This window comes from Ahaetulla prasina, chromosome 10 (assembly GCF_028640845.1).
Source record: "Ahaetulla prasina isolate Xishuangbanna chromosome 10, ASM2864084v1, whole genome shotgun sequence".
NCBI classification, from domain to species: Eukaryota; Metazoa; Chordata; class Lepidosauria; order Squamata; family Colubridae; genus Ahaetulla; species Ahaetulla prasina.
In genome coordinates this window covers 32,674,100-32,693,522 of record NC_080548.1, presented here as the reverse complement: position 1 = coordinate 32,693,522, position 19,423 = coordinate 32,674,100, and the positions used below count along the sequence as shown (strand labels likewise).

At 50.1% G+C, this 19,423-nt stretch overlaps 3 protein-coding genes across 3 annotated transcripts; 2 read left to right on the top strand and 1 right to left on the bottom strand.

Annotated features, from left to right (window-relative positions):
* Positions 1-235: 235 nt before the first annotated feature.
* Positions 236-3,909, bottom strand: POLR2I (RNA polymerase II subunit I). The gene is made up of 6 exons (XM_058195665.1): positions 3,008-3,909; positions 2,799-2,853; positions 2,118-2,191; positions 1,833-1,907; positions 1,193-1,244; positions 236-437 (listed from the first exon to the last, which is right to left on the bottom strand). Exons 1-6 carry the CDS (start codon positions 3,211-3,213, stop codon positions 375-377), a joined length of 525 nt encoding a protein of 174 aa, XP_058051648.1. The 5' UTR covers positions 3,214-3,909; the 3' UTR covers positions 236-374.
* Positions 3,910-5,072: 1,163 nt separating this feature from the next.
* TBCB (tubulin folding cofactor B) lies at positions 5,073-14,264 on the top strand. Its single transcript, XM_058195843.1, has 6 exons — positions 5,073-5,374; positions 8,916-9,059; positions 9,363-9,459; positions 10,257-10,448; positions 10,595-10,667; positions 13,738-14,264. The coding sequence occupies exons 1-6, from the start codon at positions 5,264-5,266 to the stop codon at positions 13,853-13,855; spliced, it is 735 nt and encodes a 244-aa protein (XP_058051826.1). The 5' UTR covers positions 5,073-5,263; the 3' UTR covers positions 13,856-14,264.
* Positions 14,265-15,923: 1,659 nt separating this feature from the next.
* SDHAF1 (succinate dehydrogenase complex assembly factor 1) lies at positions 15,924-17,323 on the top strand. The gene has a single exon (XM_058195844.1). The coding sequence runs from the start codon at positions 16,331-16,333 to the stop codon at positions 16,613-16,615; it is 285 nt and encodes a 94-aa protein (XP_058051827.1). The 5' UTR covers positions 15,924-16,330; the 3' UTR covers positions 16,616-17,323.
* The last annotated feature ends 2,100 nt before the right edge of the window (positions 17,324-19,423 follow it).

The following is a 19,423-nucleotide window of genomic DNA, read 5'->3' as shown; positions in this document are numbered from 1 at the left end:
TAGCGATTCGGTTCTCAACTGTGGCAGAAAACGGTTGTAAAATGGGGCAAACCTCACACAACTGTCTAGCTAAGGAAATCTGGGGCTGAATTGTGCTCGTAAGTCGAAGTCTACCTGTATAGGACACTGTGCGGAATAGAGCGGAGACCCCTGATCATTGTTTGCCTATGTTGCAAACAATATCACTCAACTGAGTCCCACCCCCACCCACCCATTGCGAGGCGGAGTCTTCTATAAAAAATAAATCATTTATTAGAGCAAAGGACAATTCAGACAGGCTGAATGGATAAATAGCGGAGAATCGCAGCGGGGAAGTCATCGGTGGGCCGGGAGACAGGAGGAGGCCTGGCAGGTAGTGATCATCTCGGAGAGCTTCACTCTGTCCAACGATGACCGCAGTGGGGGGCTGTGCAGACATAGTAGAGGCGCATGGCATCCTGGGAAAGGAAGAAGGGGAGGAGAGGGGAAGGCAGCCATGATTTTGTGATTCTGGAGGTCACTTCTTGCAGACAGGGTCACTTGAGAAAGCAGAGAAGCAAAGGCCTCCTCCAGATCTCCAGCAGGCTCCTAAATCGGCTCTTTCTGACCTGGTCTTCTCTAGGCTAGTTGGGGTATCATCCTTTTGCCCACAAGGGTCACAGAGGGGGTGGTTTCAGGTGGCTGAAACCCCCTGGAAGGGCCTCCAATAGCAAAACCCGAAATCTGCATTTCCAATTCCTGGAAAGTTTGGCCTAGTCGTTAAGATACCAGGTGACAGGGAGTTCTAGCCTCAACTTAGCACGAAAGTTGCCTGGGTGACTTTGGGCCAATCACCAGGAAACAGTGAGTTCTAGTTCTGTCTTAGGCACGAAAGCAAGCTGGGTGACTGGGCCCGTCCCTCTCTCAGCCCAACCTACCTCACAGGACTGTTGTTATGGGGGGAATAAGTTTGTGGGATATGTGTGCTGCCTTGAGCAATTTCTAAGGAAGCAAACACCTCTGTTCAGAGCCCAGGCTGAGTACTTTTCACTCCTATAGTATCGACTGAAAACTCAGTCGGACTCCTGGGCAGGTCGTGCTGGGCTCCAAAGGCATCCAGGTTTGTGACTGCAACCCATCCTTGGGTGGCAAAGGCCCATCACCCCTCATGGCGATTCAGAGCAATGTCATCCTAACGTGAAACCCTCCCTAAGTTAAAAAGGCATCTTCTCACCTCAGCCCTGGCGCTGTGAGATTGGAAAAAGACGGCTTCTTTGTGGCCACACCTGGAAGGCAAAGCCAGGCATCAAACAAGGTAGGGAAAGAGTGCAGAAGGAACGTGGTTGGCGGAATCATCCACGGGACCTGCGCGTGCACACGGGCAGACACACACGCCTAGGCAGGCTGCGAGTTCCCTCTGCAGTGGGTCACCCGGCCAGGAGGGAGGGCTGGGGAGTCAACTGGGGCAGTCAGCAGAATTCTAACCTACTGTCCACACCCACCTATTTCTGCTGGCCCCTCCTCTCCAGAGCCCAAATCTATTTTTTCTTCTGCCAGGAATTTCCCCCACCCTCCATATTTGGCCCCTTTCTGTGCTGCTTCTTGCAAAGCTCTCTTTCTTGAGGCTCAGACAGAGAGATGGATGGAGTCCCAGCCCCTTGGCCTGGTTCAGGATAAAAATCAGGATAAAATCTCAACGAAAGCCCCCCGATTCTGCTCACTTTCAAGGTTTAGAAAAGCGCAACTTTAAGAAGGGCGGACTTCAATTCCCAGAATTCCCCCGGCCACCCAGGTGCAGTTTTAGAAGAAAGCTGCTGTTTTCTACGACATCCCTGCCTAAAAAGATTCTTTAAGCTAAAGCAACAAGTACTTACTTCTGACATGGGTGATCCTCCGTCCGGGGCAGAGTGGGATCCTGGGAGACATCAGCGATGATCTGTGTTAATTCGCTGGAAGCAAAATAGCAGATTTATTTATTTAACCTGGGCGGTTTGGTTTATAACAAATAAAATCAATCCAATAGTAGGAAATAACAGGTAGTCCTTGATTTATGACCACAACTGAGCCCAAAGTTTCCACTGCTAAGCAGACAGTTGGGCTCCTCCCCAAACTTGTCCCCCCCAGTGAGCAATTGTTTCCTGTGGTCCTCCGGGACTTACTCCACTTCATGGGTGATCTTGTTGACGTAGATGCAGCTGTTGTCAGCTTCCTGCTGGTAGTCGCAGTTCCGGCACTGGCGGAGAGAGCGGGAAGGAGGAAGAGAAAGAGTTAAAAAAGGTGCGAGATCCTGATCTCCCGGCACCACCCGGGTGTCTCGGCCTCCGATGGTTGATGGAGCTTTGGAAGCCTCGTGGTCCAAACGCTTCCATGGGGTGGGCAGCCCCAGCGATGGCTTCCATGGGGAAATGAATAAATCAAACTCCCACGCCCTGTAGTGGGAGGGCACATGGACCCCGGCTGGCCGGGGAATTCTGGGAGTTGTAGTGCATCCACCTTCAACTCAATTAGCCTGCTGGCTGGGGAATCCTGGGAGGGACTTTTAAAGGGTCCAAGTTTGAGAAGCAGGTCCAGGCAAAGTGTCTCAAAGTGGGGCAAGAGAGGCTGAGACACCCCCCCCCCACAGATTTTCAGGCCCATCCCAGATTTTCAGCTCCCCTTCCCCTTCCAATGGCTTCTAATCCATCCAGCCCCTTCGGTTGGTGAGGGCCTCTCTTTCAAGGGGGGGTTTCGGGACTTCAACTCCCAGAATCCCCCAGCGAGCCAGCACGTGCCCACGGACCGGAGCATGCTGGGAGATGAAGTCCGCGCCTGCCGGCAGAGGGCAGGCCGCCTCCACTTACCGCGTAGAGCAGGATCCGGTTCTCCTTGTCCTCCTTCGGATACAGCATGTTGTTGCTGGGCGAGAGGGAGCAAGAAACGGCGGTGAAGCTTTTCGAAAAACAGGCCCGGACAGCGCGAAGGGGAGGGGAGGGTGGGAGATACGGTTCAAGACCTCGCGGAGAAGCCGGGACGGACTACCGCTCCCTCCCCGACCCCTCCGCCCGCTCACCATTCCTGGCAGAAGCGGATCCCCACGAAGCCTGGCTCGTAGGCCCCTTCCGGCTCCATGGCAACCGCGCCGAGCGGTCTTCGGCGCCACTGCGCACGCGCCTGGGACGACCACGCAGGCGCACTCTCGGCGAGGGTGGCTGTTGCCGCTTCGTCTACGGGAGGCCGCGAGGGTCGTAATTCTCCCGAAGCCGTAATGAGACCCATAATGCTGGGCAAGGTGGAAGGAGGATGAAATTGGAAGGGTTGAAGAAATACCCATCTCCCTTGGGAGGCCCATAATGCTGGGCACGGAGCAGCAGTAGTTGCTATTTTTACTCTTTAAAAAAAAACATTGGGTGTCCTTTTCCTTCTCCTTCTTGGATTACATATAGATTTAGCAGAGCTGAAATCATTAAACAAACAATACATCACAAATAAGATGATTTAAAAATATGACAGAATAATAGAGACAATTTATACCAAATTACACCACTTAAGCAGAACTGTTAATTAACTTAATATTAATCCTGAAGAGGAAATGCAAATGCTTTGGCCACCTAATGAGAAAGAAGGACTCCCTGGAGAAGAGCCGGATGCTGGGAATGATGGAGGGCAAAACAAGAAGAAGAGTACGGCACAGAAGGAGGTGGCTGGATGGAGTCACTGAAGCAATTGGCATGAACTTAAATGGACTCCAGAACAGCGGTCTCCAACCTTGGCCACTTTAAGCCTGGAGGACTTCAACTCCCAAAATTCCCCAGCCAGCTTTGCTGTACCAGAGGTTGTGGAAAAAGCTGCCGCCATGTTCTTTGCAGATGCACATCCCATTGGACTGCAAGGCAATGGGATGGGCGTGCATGAAGAACATGGTGATGAACATGGTGGGTGGGGCAAGTGAGTGGAAATTTGGCCAAGGTCACCGAACCAGTAGCGATGGCTGGCTGGTCACATCCCTGAACTGGTGTGTCGTCGTCTCTCCCCTCCCCCCCCCCCCCCCGGTCGTTGCTGTCCCCATGGCCAAGCCTCCTTCTGCCTCCCTGTACTGTTCCTAGGCCCTTCCTGTGTGACCCCTTGCAGACTCTCTCAGAATCATCCGACCAAAGACATTTTAGGGGTAGTAGAGGCTGGATTTCGTCTGTGACTTTGCTATTGATATTAAAAGTATCTCAAGCATTGAAAAGTTCTGGTGCCTGATTCATCTGCAGTAATACCTTTTAAAAAATACTAGTTACTTCATCCCACACGTTAAAGGAATGATATTTTTTTTCCAGTTTAGAACTGCCAAACGATCAATAGGTCTGAGAAATAAGTCAAGAAGTGGTTGGAAGGGAATTGTGGGAGTTGAAGTCAGGCTGGGGGAGGAGAGGCTGTGATGTTTTCAGCTCCCACTATTGAGTTTGCTTTCCCTGCAGCAGTGGAAACTCTGCATGGATTTTATTTATTTATCAAAGGCAGGTTTCATAGAATCATCAATTCTTAAGGCTGGAAGGGACTTTGGTGCTTTGCTGGCTGGGGAATTCTGGGAGTTAAAGCCCACAAGTCAAAAGTGGCCAAGGTTGGACATTCTGTCCCGGAACATCGTTAATACCAGAATTATTTTTCAGTCTTATTTTCCATCCTGCGCTTTTGCAAAGAATCGGAGTCAGCCCCCCCACCCCGGCTTCCTTCCCCAGGCTGGGACCCTCGACAGACGTTGCACTGCAAGTCCCATCCTTCCCAGCCATCATGCATGCAGAAGACAATCCGCGCCAGGCTCAAAGCAGGGTCTTTCTTTCTCCCGGACCAAATTAGGAGCCCTTCTTTCGCCCTCCGGTGCAAGGATGCCCCGGGACCCCCTCGCACCACCACCACGAAAGCACCGCGCAGTTGCCATCGCAGCTTTCGCTCCTGCGCGCCCAGCCGCTAGGGGAACCCTGCCCTTTTCTCCACCAGCCTCCCGGCTTCGGCCTTGGCCGCCTCTCTCCATCGCGCCCCATCATTGGCCGTTTCCGCTCCCGCGAGTTGCATCGCGGCTTCCTATTGGCGGGCCTCCCCGCCCGGGCTTCAAGGGCGGACGAGGGGAGGGCGGGGCCGAGGGCAGAAACTCCGCAGGAGGAAAGAAAGGCCGAGCCGCGCAGGACGGAGGGCGGAGGCGGGGCAGGCGCGGCGAGCGGGGCGGCGATTGGCCAGTGGGGCGAGCGGCGGGGCGCCGATTGGCTGGCCGGAGGGAGCGGCCCGTGAAGGGGCCCGAGGCGGGGCGCCACCGGGAGAAGCGACGACGGCGGCGGCGGCCGGGATGAGCGTGGCCGGGACCCCCGCGGTGGTGTCGGTCTCCATCAGCAGCAGCCTCAACTCTTTCCGCGCCCTGAAGAGATATGCCCGCGGCCTCACCATCGCCGAGTTCAAGGTAGGGCGGAGGGCCTGGATCCTTCCCGGCCACCCACGCCCATCATCCCCAGCCCGACGGGAGGCAGAGGCCGCGGCGGCTGTGCTGGAGGACTACGGCTCCCATCCGCCTCAGCGGCTCCTGGCACAGGCCCCGACTGCGCGTGCCACCCGCCCCCCCCAACACCCCCACACCCCCCCACACCCATGGGGCTCTGCCGGCGTGGCTGAGGGGTGTGGGAGTCCAGATGCCCCAAATGCCCCATGCAGGTTCTGGCGGAAGGGGGGGACCCTGCATTCTGCGCCACTCCGCCCGCCTTCCCTCCCTGCCTCCCTCCCTGCCAAGCCTACCTGGCAGGGCTGTTGTGTGTGGGGGGGGGGAGAAATGACTTGGGGGAAAGTGGGGAGCCGGGGGGGGGTCAGGCTGGTGAATCAGCATCAAAAATGGTCCTGTAATTGTGAATATTCTGCAAGGCCAAAAAAAAATAAAATAAGGAAAAGAGGAAGGCAGCCCAGAGGGGAACCTCTCTGCATTCAGGCTTCATTCACCAGTAGATGTATCAGTAAATTAGTACATTATTATATGATTATATGTATTTATGTATAATTATACACACGCAAGCACCCCACACACATACATATATATGTGGAGATTTTTTTATATACATGCATGTGTATGTATATATGTGTGTGTACACACACATACAACTATATATACAAATATAAATGTGTATGTTTGTGTTTGTGTACACGCACACACACTCATCTATCAATCATCTGTCTGTCCGTCCATCCATCCATCTAATCTAAATGCGCAAATGTGCAGTGCAGGTACCCTCTGGATGTCTTGGTCCAGAAGGCCATCTGGGGATGATGGGACCTCAAGGCCTCCCAGATCCAGAGTATGCTTGAAGGGTTAGGGTTTAAATTCCTGCACCTAAGACCCCCCCCCCCCGCATCTGGTCCCTAAGGAAGACCCCACCAGGGCTGAAGGAATGAGACTTGTGGCCTCATCAGAATGTATATTTTCCCCCCTCTTGCTTCCGCCATCTCCTCTGATAGTTTCAGGGATCCTGAACAGAGATGGGGCTAGATGACCTCTAAGATCCCTTTCCATTCATATACACCGAGATTCTAGGAGATGGGCGGCCACTGTCCAGTTCTGGTTTCCATAGGCTGCTGTGACAACAGCTAAATAAAAAGGAGGACTTCATTAAAGCATTCGTTCCAAAGCTTTTAAAATACAGCCAAGCCTCCCCCCCCCACCTCTAAATTTGAAGGGGCTTCTTGGCATCGGCTGCTTGCTGCAGACCCAGTACTGCGTCTTGGGGACCAGCGACGGCAGAGCCATCCCTGTGCCACTTTGCTGTCTGTCATGGCAGCCAAATTGCAGTGGGCGTGCTGGTTTTGATCTGAGGATTAAAAGCACCCTAAAAATGCTACCCCTTTTTTGGGAGGGGTGTCTGCCCAGGACGAGAAAAATTCCCATGCCCAGAAGAGGGAAGCGACGCCCCCGGAGTTTGTGCATCCCAGCAGATTTTGAACACCAGATTGTGCACTCTTGATCATCCCGATTGTTATAAACGCATGGCGCTCGCTCGCTCGCTCTCGCACACACACACACAAGCAGAAGGTTCTCCACAGATGGCACTCTTTGATCCTCTGCCTGATTTTGGTGGGCAAAGCGGCTGTTTTCAGCCACCCAGGCACCTCCCGCCGATCCTGGCACCTTTGGTTACCAGCCTCGGAGAAAAGAAAGGCTCCATGGATTTTCCAGGTGCCTTTTTCTCTCTCTTTTGAGCTGCAACCCTCCAGATCAACAGAATAGCATTGTCTGTGCATTGTGCAGCCGGGCAGGGATTAACTGCAGCCTGGCAGCTGGCATGTCTTGCCTGGCTGGGTAAATCTGCCACTCAGCCTTGTGCCCTCTTTGCACGGCTCCAGCTTATGGATCTCTGCCAAGGGCTGGCTTTTGTTTCCTCTCCCCAGTATATATTTATATACATATATATATATTTAATGTTGGTGCTGAGAATTTTGCAGAGAATATCAAGAATAACGTTTGTCAAGCCCGCTTGCTCCCTTCTGCCTTTGTTAGGACTGAAGCCACCCTTTGGCAGGCTGCATCGTATCTGCCCAGAATGCATCGGAACAGCGGTTTATTTGCGACTCAGAGAACTGGGAATTAAACCGGGATTTGATGCTCGGGAGAGCCGATTTTATTTTATTTTTTTAAGCTACTTCATTTGTAGCACCTCTGCCGAAGTGATGACTCGTGGAGATTTGCAGGCTAGATCAATAAAAATTAAAAACTTCCAGCCTCTGTTTGAAAGCGATTAAAACACAAACGGGAAGCAGTAAGTGCAGGAATCCTCCATATAGAAGCATGGACACACACACACACACACAAACACAAGGGAAGGGAAGGGAGATGAATGAGGGAGGGTTAGGGAAAGGAAAGAATGAAGAATAGGGAAGGAAAGATGGGGAAGGAAGGAAGGAGGGAGGGTTAGGAGAGGGAAGAAAGAATAGGGAAGGAAAGGAAGGAAGGCGGTAAGAGCTGTAGATTTGAGGAATTCCCCTCTGAAATAAATCTGTTTTGGAAAATTTGCAGGGAACTAAAAAGGATGGGGCCAATTGATGGGATGAGAGACAAAAGTCCCGTTCCACACACACACCCCATCCCATCCGTGTCCTTTGGTTTTAACATTTAATTCATTTCTTTGTGACTCACCTCAATTTTAATGTTAATCTTTCTACACCTGTGTTTTTATACCATGGTGAGCCGCCCAGAATCGGATAGCGAGATGGGTGACAGATAAATTCTGTAAAAGAAATAAATGAATTTCCGTAGAGCAAGTTCAGGAGCAATCCCATGCCCCACTTCTTACCTCATTGAAGTTGCTCTATTTGCGGGTCCTGTTATCCCAAACGGTGCTTTAACTGCTCCTCCTGGATCCTGGCTGGTGGTCAGGGGAGGCCGGGAGATTCTGGTTTTCTTTCTCCCTCCCAGGCCCATAGCTTCCCCACTGAATTGTTTGGATGGACCGGTTGGGGGACTCCCCAGCTCACGTTGTCCCTGCTAGCATTAAGGGCAAAGAGGGGGAGACGGTTGTGTTGCCAGCTACAGGTAGTCCTCGACTTACAACATTTAAGGATCATTTGAAGTTACAACGGCACTGAAAAAAGTGACTTACGACCGTTTTTCAGTGTTACGACCGTTGCAAACATCCATGCTGAGCAAATTTCAGACCCCTGGCCATTGACTCACATTTATGACGGTCGCAATGTCCTGGGAACACAAGATCCCCTGTTGTGTGACCTTTTGAAAAGCAAAGTCAACAGGAAGCCAGATTCAATTAACGAACACGATTCACATAACAACTGCAGCGAGATCCCTTAATGGTGGCAAGAAAGGTCATAAAATGGGGTAAAGCTCACTTAACGACTGTCTCGCTCAGCGACAGTGGAAATGTTGGGCTCGGTTACGGTCGTACATCGAGGACTGCCTGTACCTATGAGGAATATTCCTCCTCCTGATGGGCTTTCTCCTCTCTCGGTAGTGCAAGCTGGAACTTGTTGTCGGGAGCCCAGCCTCATGCATGGAACTCGAACTCTACACCCCAGACGACAAGTTTGTGATGAAGCTGGACCGCGATGAGGCCTTGCTGGGCTCTTACCCGGTTGACGATGGATGCCGAATCCATGTGAGTCTGCCTGGATTTGAGTTTTTTTCTTGGATTTTCCCTATCACAAAAAGTATTTTCTGTTTTTAATTCTCTCAGGGTTATCCTTGAGCAGGATTCTCCAAACATGGCAGCTTTAACACATGTGGACTTCAACTCCCAGAATTCCCCAGCCAGCTATGACTCCTGGGAGTTGAGGTCCGCAAGTCTTAAGGTTGGCCAGTTGGGGGACCTTTAAGTGAGTTGAACAACATTCACCTCTGCTTCTTCTGTGGACTGGGACCCACCAGTGACCTGAAGTGGACACCTTCTTTCGCCCTGTAGGTGATAGACCGAAGCGGGGCAACAATCGGGGAATATGAAGATGTCTCCAAGGTTGAGAAGTTCCAGATTTCGGATACTGAATATGGCAAGCGAGCAGGTAAGAACCAGAAGTCACGTCCCCCGTGTGGGATGTTGGAGTAGCAAACGCTGCTTCATCCCAGAAATGGGGTTTAGAGCTGGGCTCGCCAAAACTTGGCAACTTTACGACTTGACTGCAAGTCCCATCACTTCTTTGGCCAGCATGGAATTGCTGGGTGAAATGGAAATGGGGTTAGGATTAGAGTGAGCTCCTGTGACTTGTCCCAGCTTCTGCAAACCTAGCAGTTCGAAAGCAGGTAAAAAATGCAAGTAGAAAAATAGGGACCACCTTTGGTGGGAAGGGAACAGCGTTCCGTGCACCTTTGGCGTTGAGTCATGCCGGCCACATGACCACGGAGACGTCTTCAGACAGCGTTGGCTCTTCGGCTTCGAAACGGAGATGAGCACCGCCCCCTAGAGTCAGGAACGACTAGCACGTATGTGTGAGGGGAACCTTTACCTTTACCTTATATTCATACACATAGACATACACACATTTGCTGCCTGGGGAATTCTGGGAGTTGAAGTCCTCCAGGCTTAAAGTTGCCAAGGTTGGAGACCCCTGATTTAAACTATTATATATGTATTAAATATATAAATATTTGGCTTGCCTTCTAACCTGCTGGAGAGAACCAGAAAACATTGAAAAGGATGGTCCCTTTGGTGCCCTCCTTTCCTTCTCACACAAGGCAGATGCTTTCATGAAAACTGAATTTTTAGAGGCTTAACCAATGGAGGGAGGTTGGCTTTTTGGAGCCCATGCAAGCCCAGGCTAGGAGAAAAGGCCTCTGCTAAGCCGCTGCCTCTGCCCTGCAGATTCGGCCCGCTCGTTCATGAAGCGCAGCCACCTGGGACAGTACAAAAAGGAGGAAATGTCGAGGAAGGAGCCTGACTTAGAGCAGAAGCTGGTGGAGGAGAAAGTCCTGGCGGAGGCCATTTCCGTGGGGGCCAGGTGTGAAGTGCGAGTATTGGGGCAGCCCAACAAACGGGGGACGGTCATGTATGTGGGTGAGTATTCGTGGGACTTATGTCCCAAAGGTGCTTTTCAAAAGGCAACTGGGCTCTGTTGGTGGTTGTTTTTCCTTTGAAGACGTTTCACTTCTCATCCAAGAAGCTTCTTCGGTTCCCATGACTCTTCCTTTGGTTTTTCATAGGCTTAACAGAATTCAAACCTGGTTACTGGGTTGGGATCAAGTATGACGAACCGTTGGGAAAACATGATGGCAGGTAAATCCCTCCGTTTTTGGCCTTGTGGATGTCCACAGCCCCCCTTTTGGGGAGGGGTGTCTTGAGTTTCTGGCTGGAAAAAATAGGGTCCACGGGGGGAGAATTTTTATTTGTTTTATTTATTAATCAAATGTCTCCAAACTTGGCAACTTTTAAGACTTGTGGATTTCCAACTCCCAGAATTCCTTGCAAGGCTGGCTGGGGAATTCTGGGAGTTGTGAAGTCCCCAAGTCTTAAAAAGTTGCCAAGTTTGGAGATCCCTGAGTTAAACCAACATAACTTTGTCTGAAATAGCGTAAAGTTTCCCACTTGAGCAGGGGGTTGGTCTAGACCAAGGGTCTGCAACCTTAAACACCCAAAGAGCCATTTGGACCCGTTTCCCACAGAAAACACAGGGAGCCATAAAACCCTTCCCGTGCCTTACTATTTCTTGAGCGGCCACAAAACTAGCCTATGTAGTTGAATTAAACGTTCCGTTTCTTCTGAAACTTTTCTTTTCAGGGGTTAAAAAGGTCAACAAATTGCATGCCGGCGGGTGTTGCACATTGGCAGTTTTGACGCATATTTTGAGTGACAGGGAGCCGCAGCAGAGGGGTGAAAGAGCCACATGTGGCTCCAGAGCCATAGGCTGCTGAGCCCTGGTTTAGACCAGGGCTCTCCAACCTCGGCAACTTTAAGACTGGCTGAGGAACTCTGGGAGGTGAAGTCCACAAGTCTTAAAGTTGCCAAGGTGGAGAGCCCTGGTCTAGAAGACCTCCAAAATCCCTTCCAGCTCCTGTTATACTGTTAACTCTGGGCCTAGTGGTTGTTATTGCACAAGATCTACCTGAGAGACAGTGTTGAATGCTGAACTTGCAGAAGACCAAGAGAAAAAGGAACGTTTCCACTCTTAGGAGCAGAATGTTCAGACCCCTGTATATACCGTATTTTTCAGATTATAAGACACAGCTCAGTTTTTGGGGAGGAAAATAAGGAAAAAAATCTGCCTATCTGGTATTCATCTGGCTAGCATCCTTAATCTGGTCAGCTTCAGCACATTAGTTTGCTGGTTTTTATCCCCTGCTTGGGGATAAAAAACAACTTCTAAAGCACAGCTGATCTTTGGAAAGAGAAACAGTGAGAAAAGCAGGCAAAGCACGGAAGAGATCACTTCACTCGCTAGTGCCTCATTGGGGCTGGAAAAAAGCTTCGAAAAAGCTACATTCAGCGTATAAGATGCACCCATATTTTCAGCCTCTTTTGGGGGTGGGGGGAAGTGTGTCTTATACTCCGAAAAATACAGTAGTTCCTTCCTCCTGTTTGAAAATAAGCCAAACAACCCGACTTCTAATGTAAAATAAAAATGGATGGCAGGTTTATGCAAATCAGGCCAATTTCCATCGGTTTAGCATAAGTGCACTCGGGGCTTTGCACACACCTGTTTAATTATTTTTAAACTTTTATGTGCTTGTGTATGTAAATGATGATGTACTGTATAATATGGCTGATGACCTTTAGCAACTACGGGTAGCTAACAACAGTGACAAAAAAGACAAAGCAGTGAAACCAATACAAAAAGAAAGGGGAAAAATCAACAAAAATCAGGTATTTATTTACTGGGGGGGAAAAAGTTTAATATATTCAGTGTACGTTGATATAAATATATTTTTGTATATTCATGTACATATACAAAAGGGCTTCCCTCCCCTTGCTGAGGTCAGAGTTCTTTTAACAGAATAACAGAGTTGGAGGGGGACCTTGGAGGTCTTCTAGTCCAACCCCCTGCTCAAGCAGACAAATTGCAGACAAATGGCTGTCCAGTCTCCTTAAAATCTCTTTTGGTGGGATTAAACTTGCTATTACTGTAGTTTATCAAAATATAAAATAGAGAAATACAAAGAGAAATGAAAATAATGGAAAAATAGGGGAAGGAGAAGGGGAAGGGTTAGTCCAGAATGCAGCTGCGCGGGTGATAGAGGGAGCTCCGCGTAGCTCCCACATAACACCGCTCCTGCGCAGACTGCCCTGGCTACCTGTGGCCTTTCGAGTGCACTTTAAGGTTCTGGTTACCACCTTTAAAGCGCTCCATGGCTTGGGACCTGGGTACTTACGGGACCGCCTGCTGTTACCTGATGCCTCCCACCGACCCGTACGCTCTCACAGAGAGGGACTTCTCAGGGTGCCGTCTGCCAAGCAATGTCGGCTGGCGGCCCCCAGGGGAAGGGCCTTCTCTGTGGGGGCTTCCACACTCTGGAACGAACTTCCCCCAGGTTTACGCCAAATACCTGACCTTCGGACCTTTCGCCGCGAACTGAAGACACATCTTTTCATTCGCGCGGGGTTGGCTTAAATGTTATCGATTTTAAATTTTTTAATATTAATTTTAATGGAGTTTTAGTTTTATATATTTTAAAGTTTTTTAGGCCAATTATAAAATAAGTTTTTTAATTTGTATTTTAAATTGTATATTGTATTGTTTGTTTTTACTTTTGGCTGTGCACCACCCTGAGTCCTTCGGGAGAAGGGCGGTATAAAAATCGAATAAATAATAATAATAATGATAATAATAATAAAGAGGAAAAAGTGTAGGGTAAAGGAGAAAAGAAAAAGAAAAGCGTGGACTTCCTTTTGGCACAGCTGAATAAGGCAATAATATAAAACCTGGACTTTTTACTTTTATATAATATCTGCCAGCCATTTCTATAACAACAAACCTACCTAGTCAACAAAACCCCAAATCCACATTTTTTCCACCTCAAGCACTAAGTACAAAAGTGGTTTCCAAATAGAAATCTTTTTTTTTTTCAGTCTGCCACATTTGGTCCACTTGCTTATTTGGTGTTTATTCTTCCTTTTCTTCTTTCCTTTCCTTCTTTTCTTTTTTTCCCCTTCCTTTCCCTTTCCCCTCTTTCTTCTTCTCTCTTCTTTCTTTTCCTTTCTCCTCTCTTCTCCTTTTTCCTTTCTTTTCCTTTCTCCTTTCTTCTTCCTTTCTTCTCCTTCCTTTCTCCTTTCTCCTCCTTTCTTTTCCTTTCTCCTTTCTTTTCCTTTCTCCTTTCTCTTTCCTTTTCCCCTTTCCCTTTCTCCTGGACAGCCTCAACGGCAAGCAATATTTTGAATGCCAGCCGAAGTACGGAGCCTTTGTGAAGCCTCAGCATGTCACTGTGGGGGACTTCCCAGAAGAGGACTATGGGCTGGACGATGAAATGTGAGGGGAGCAGACCGGGAGGAAGGAAATGGAGAGGGTCTCCGGGGCCTGTGTTTGCTGGCAGAAACCCCCCTCGGTTGCCGCTGTTTCCACAGTGTGTGCCATTGCGCTCTGATCCCGAGTGGGGGGGGGAGGGCGCTTGAGTGAAACGGAAGAACTGTGTGTTTCAACGTGTTGGTTGTTTGTCCCTTTGCCCTGGTTGTTCAGTGAAGATGCTGCTGTTTCCATGCCACGCCCCATAGGTCAGTAACAGAGAACCAGAATGTCTTTGATTGTAGTAACCATTTGGGGGAGGGGGATAACAATGACGTCTCCCCAAACAGCGAGTGGAAACCGATAACGCAGGATTCAGAACAGATGTATATACAACTCTGGTTTCAAAACAAAACAAAATCTAAACCGAATCATTTTGATGCCTGTGCTTTCTTTTTCTTTCATTGTGGGTCTTTGTTGTTCCGTTTTGTTTTTGTGCTGCTGGAAGATGCTATGTGATCATTACAAATTAAAGTTTTGGAGCGGGGGGGTCAGATACATTCCAGACAAGTGTGCTTCGGTGTGAGTTTCTTTTTTCCTCTCCAGATAAGCAAAAAGGGGCAAAAGAAATTTTCAGAAATCCAGTCTTAAGCCGAGCCAAGGTGATGGCAGTACAAACCGCGATGACATCATATGAACGACGATGGTGATGATGTCTTAATGCAAGGGAGAAAGAAATGTGGAGAGGTGCATATGACATCACTTCCTCTTGGCTTTTGGTCTGTTTAGCCGGAGGAGTGGGATTCCATGGCCTGTGTTCTGCAGCCCTTCTGTCAAGATGAATTTAATGAACCATGTCAGGCGCCAAAACTCAAGAGAGGCAAATTGTGATTCTTCCAGATTCCTCTGTTGTTCTGCCCATTGACAGAATCTTGCCAAACTAAAGCATGCTAACCCCCCTGTAAGCCGTATGCTCTGGGAATTATTGAGGAGGAGCTGTCTTCGCCCTCTTTCTCTCACAAAATCTCTGAGCCGAGTTGCCCCTTGCTTGTCTAGCATGCAGCCCCTCCCTCCTGGGAATCTGGACTACAGGTAGCCCCCGATTTACGACCACAGCTGAGCCCAAAATTTCTGTTGCTAAGTTGAGACTATCGTTAAATGAGTTTTGCCCCGTTTTACAACCTTTCTCAGCACAGTTGTGAAGTGAGTCACTGCCGGAGTTAAGTTAGTCACAAGGTTGTTAAAGTGAGTCTGGTTTTCCTCATTGACTTTGCTTGTTGGGGTTTTGCAAAAGGAGATGGTGTAGCCCCGGGACCCTGCAACCGTCATAAAGATGAGTCGATTGCCAAACTTCTGACCATGCAATCACTGGGCTGCTGCAGTGATCAGTGTGAAAAACGATCGTGTCACTTTTTCCAGTGCCGCTGTAAGTTCAAACGGTCACTAAATGAACTGTTCTAAATTGAGGCGTACAGCTCCATCACAACAGTGGAAGAGCCATACAGTTGCCGCTTGCATCCCACCTAACTAGTCGAGGCAGGAAACGGGGGTCCCACTTGACTCTTTTCAAGGGGTCCCTAAGCTTTTGATTGGTCTTGTGCCATCCAATGGTTTTTGACCTATTTGCACTTCCACGAGCAACCCAGACAGCAATCACAGAGTTAGGTACATGAGTAGGCAGGGATAATTTGGTTTCATCCCCTGATACCAATGTGGGGAAGTGACTTGACCCCTGAAGGCAGGACCTGGTCAAGCCAAGACCTCCCATCGCTGCCCTGGCCTTTCTTGCATCAGATGCTCTGGGGCACTAATATCTTCCCTGGACCAGCATCTTGCAATCTCAGCTACCTTCAAATGGGGAGAGGGGGGGGACTAACTCCCAGAATTCCTCAACCTGTTTTCCTGGCTGGGGAATCCTGGGAGTTGAAGTCTTATTGGCCGGTCTGAAAATCGCACCAAGGACCAATGCCTTGCGCGTCCAGTCACACTTGGCCAATAAAGAATTCCCTTCTTAAAAACCGCCCTTTTCTTAGAGGCATCCTGGCAACGCCCCCAGGGCAGCGGCCAATTAGAAACGAGAGAAAGGCCTCAACGTTCTATCCGACCTCGTGGGCGGGGTCACTTTCCCGCCAGCACCGGGAGGTCGGTGAGCGGAGCACGCAACCTCGAGCGGGAGGGGAGGAGAAGCGAAGCCGGGGCTGCAAGGGGCTCCGTTGCACCTGCCCCCGCCTCCCGCCGCGGACAGACATCGATCCCGGGCGGGGGATCCGCAGTTGGAAGGCTTGGGGAGGGAATCCTTTTCACGTGCACTGAAGCCCGTGAAACTCCCCGGGTGGGTTTGCACTTTGCACGTGGGAAGCGGGGCTGTTTCAGGGCCCGGCGCTGGTTCTGTGTCCTGGCCGTGCAGGAGGCAGCACCGCCTGGACAACCAGGAGGACCCGTCGCCGCTGGAAGGGCCGGGCTCCGGGAGGCGGCGGAGCTCCTTTGCCCCATCGGCTCCGGCTTCATGGCCAGGCACAGCCGGCTGCAACGCGAGGTGCTCGGCCTCTACCGGCAGTTCCTCCGCGCCTGCCGAGGCAAGCCGGGCTTCCTGCCGCGGGTGCAGGCCGAGTTCCGCCGGGCTGCCCGCATCCCCCGCACCGACGTGCTGCTCATCGAGTACCTGCTGCGCCGCGGGCAGAGGCAGCTGGCGCAGCTCCGGGAAGGCCACGCCACGAGCATGGGCTTCTTCGCCCCGGGGAGGCCAAAGCAGCAGCAGCAGGAGAAGAATAAAGAGGACGCGCAATCCTGAGCGGAGGATCGCTCTTCGTTGCTGCGCAGCGATGCCCGCTGGATGCAGTTTGAGTCCCCGCTGAAGCTTTTCGGGAAGAGATAGCGCAGTTCCTCGTTGCGCCCATCGCTCTTGGCATTCTGGCCCTGGTTGTTGTACTAAGGGTCCCTCCTGCAGGAATCCCTTCCAGACCGGGTGAGAAAAAGTCGTGGAAACGGACATGGGTTGGTTTGGGGTCAACCTTCCCCCACCTGGAACTTTGGAGACAGCAGAAAAGAAGTTTTGAGCATAAAAAGACTTTTTGCCCCCCCCCCTTAAAACACTCCAGGAGAAATACCAGTGTTCCACAATGCTGACTAATGACTGTTATCTGGATTTTGTTTTTGTTTGGTTTGACACTGTATTTATGAATTGCCTTCTATTGTTATTTTTTTCAATCTGTGAAAGGAATGGAGGCTTCTGAACAAAAACCAAAACTCCCGTTGCTAATGTGTGTGCAGTACTTACTCTGGTTGTGTTTTGGATTGCAGTCTGTTATAAAGGAACATTCTAAAACTATGGTGGACGATTCCAGCATTTTCAACAACGAATTGTGATATAATAAAACAACCGGTTCCACTCGAGGGCTTTAGGAATCTTAAAAGAATTAAGGAGTCCACATGTCCATCTAGGAAGCAGAATAAATTAATTGAAAGAAGTTCTTGGGATTGATTAAATTAATTGAAAGTTCTTGGGATTGCTTTTTTTTCCACGATTAAGCGGACTTTACTTTTGCAGCATTTTTAACTGGCTGCAAATTCTATGGAAGTTATAAATGCAATACGACTATACATGTCCTGCAGCTACGAATCTCACCAATCAGGCAGCGGCATCCATTGCAAGTCAAGGCCGACAGAAGATGGGTCAATGCGTGTTCAAGACGCCCGCTCACCCAGGTCTGGGTTTTCTTTATGAGTATAATGGAAGGCTTAGAAACCAGGGGATGTGAGTTCTAGTCCCGCCTTAGGCATGAAAGCCAGTTGGGTGGCCTTGGGCAGTTGTACTCTCTCTCTCTCTCTGTCTAACCACCTCACGGGGATGTTGGGAAAATAGGAGTCAGGTTGTGATGTTCATTTAAAGGTTTTATTAGACTCTCCACTTTCCATAAAATAAAGGTTTTATAGGGAATCCTCAGCCCAAAGTTTCTGCTGCTAACGAGACTTGTTAAGTGGGTTTTGCCTCGTTTTACAGTTAAGTGAATCACTGCAGTTAAGTTAGTAAAATGGATGTTAAGCGAATCAGGTTTCCCTGTAGACTTTGTCGCAATGGGATCACGTGACCCCAGGACACTGCAACCGTCATAAATATGGACCAGTTGCCAGCTGGTGGAATTTCGATCTCTTGGCCATGGGGATGCTGCAATTGTCATAAGTCACTTTTTTCAATGCTGTTGTAACTTCGAACGGTCACTAAATGAGTGGTTTTTGTTAAGTTCGGGTATTGACGAGGCAGGAGACCAGGTTAGTGACAACAGCTCTTTAATATAGTGTGACCCAGCAAAACTCTGGAGAAAAACCTCTCCTTATATACACTTCAGCCTGAGGCTGCAACCAATCAGGAACGAGATATTTCCCGCCTAAAACTCCCGCCAAAACTTACAGTAATACATTACACTCCTTCCCTCCCAGAAGGCACTTTGCCAATATTTGCATATTACTTCTCTACGTAGTCCTGCAGGTACGTGGGGCGTCTCCTGACTCTCCCGGACCTGCGCAGTTCACTTTCTGGAGTTGAGTCGAGCTTGCCGGAGGGACTTTTCGTTCCTCTGAGCTCCTCCTCCCGGCCATCCGGCCCTGGATTATTCGCCGGCTCGGACCTGCTGTCCTCTCGAGGGGCCTGAGGGTGTCGCTGGACCTCGCCTGGCTCAGATAAGTCTCTGTTTGGTTCTATGCTTTCTGTTTGTTCTCGGTTCCAGTCAGCTGTGGGGTTAATTAAATCATAGTCAGGGCTCGTCTCGCCTAATTCTGCCTTATCGCTCAATCTGTTTCTTAACTGATCTATGTGGCGCCTCCAAACTCTGCCATCGTCTATTTCCACTAGATACGATTTGGGGCCCGTTTTGTCTATGACTATCCCCCTCTTCCAGTTTGGGCCGTCGCTATAATTATGTGCCCACACTGAGTCTCCTATGTTTAATTCCCGGAGTCTATCTGGTTTTGTTTTGAACCCGTCCTGCACGTAGTTCGGGTGTAGCCGGTCTAGCGGGCACCTTAGCTTCCGCCCCATTAATAGCTCGGCTGGGCTGCGGCCGGTGGCCACACAGGGGGTCCTGTGTTGGACGGTTAGGAATGCGTCGATTTGTGCCTGCCAGTCTCCGGGGCTGCTTCGTGATAGCGCTTCTTTTGCACTCCGAACAAAACGTTCAGCAAGGCCGTTCGACGCAGGGTGGAACGGCGCTGAGAGGGCATGTCGGATGCCCTCTTCAGCCAGGTACCCTTCAAATAATGCTGCAGTGAACTGTGGGCCGTTATCGGACACGAGGGTGTCCGGTAGCCCGTGCGTGGCGAATAGGTGTTTTAGTGCTGAAATGACGGCTCCCGCGGTTGTGGATTTCATTAGGATGATCTCCAGCCATTTGGAGAATGCATCCACCACAATTAGAAATGTTTGGCCGTGGAAAGGGCCGGCAAAATCAATGTGTATGCGGGACCAAGGGCCTTGGGGTTTCTCCCACTCCAACACTGGGGCCGAGGTGGTAGTGGTCTGATTCCTGACATACCTGGCATCGCCAACCCTGTCACTGATTTCCTGTCCATTAGGGGCCACCAGACATAGCTCCTGGCTAGCCCT

Bases quoted from the DNA above. Each gene is read 5' to 3' on its own strand.
- POLR2I (XM_058195665.1), bottom strand. From the start codon at position 3,213: ATGGGTCTCATTACGGCTTCGGGAGAATTACGACCCTCGCGGCCTCCC. The intron at 2,192-2,798 runs GTAAGTGGAGGC...TCTCTCCGCCAG, and splicing joins ACCGGATCCTGCTCTACGCG to TGCCGGAACTGCGACTACCA. The intron at 1,245-1,832 runs GTAAGTACTTGT...TTTGCCTTCCAG, and splicing joins GAGGATCACCCATGTCAGAA to GTGTGGCCACAAAGAAGCCG.
- TBCB (XM_058195843.1), top strand. From the start codon at position 5,264: ATGAGCGTGGCCGGGACCCCCGCGGTGGTGTCGGTCTCCATCAGCAGC. The intron at 10,449-10,594 runs GTGAGTATTCGT...GGTTTTTCATAG, and splicing joins GGGGACGGTCATGTATGTGG to GCTTAACAGAATTCAAACCT. The intron at 10,668-13,737 runs GTAAATCCCTCC...TCTCCTGGACAG, and splicing joins TTGGGAAAACATGATGGCAG to CCTCAACGGCAAGCAATATT.
- SDHAF1 (XM_058195844.1), top strand. From the start codon at position 16,331: ATGGCCAGGCACAGCCGGCTGCAACGCGAGGTGCTCGGCCTCTACCGG.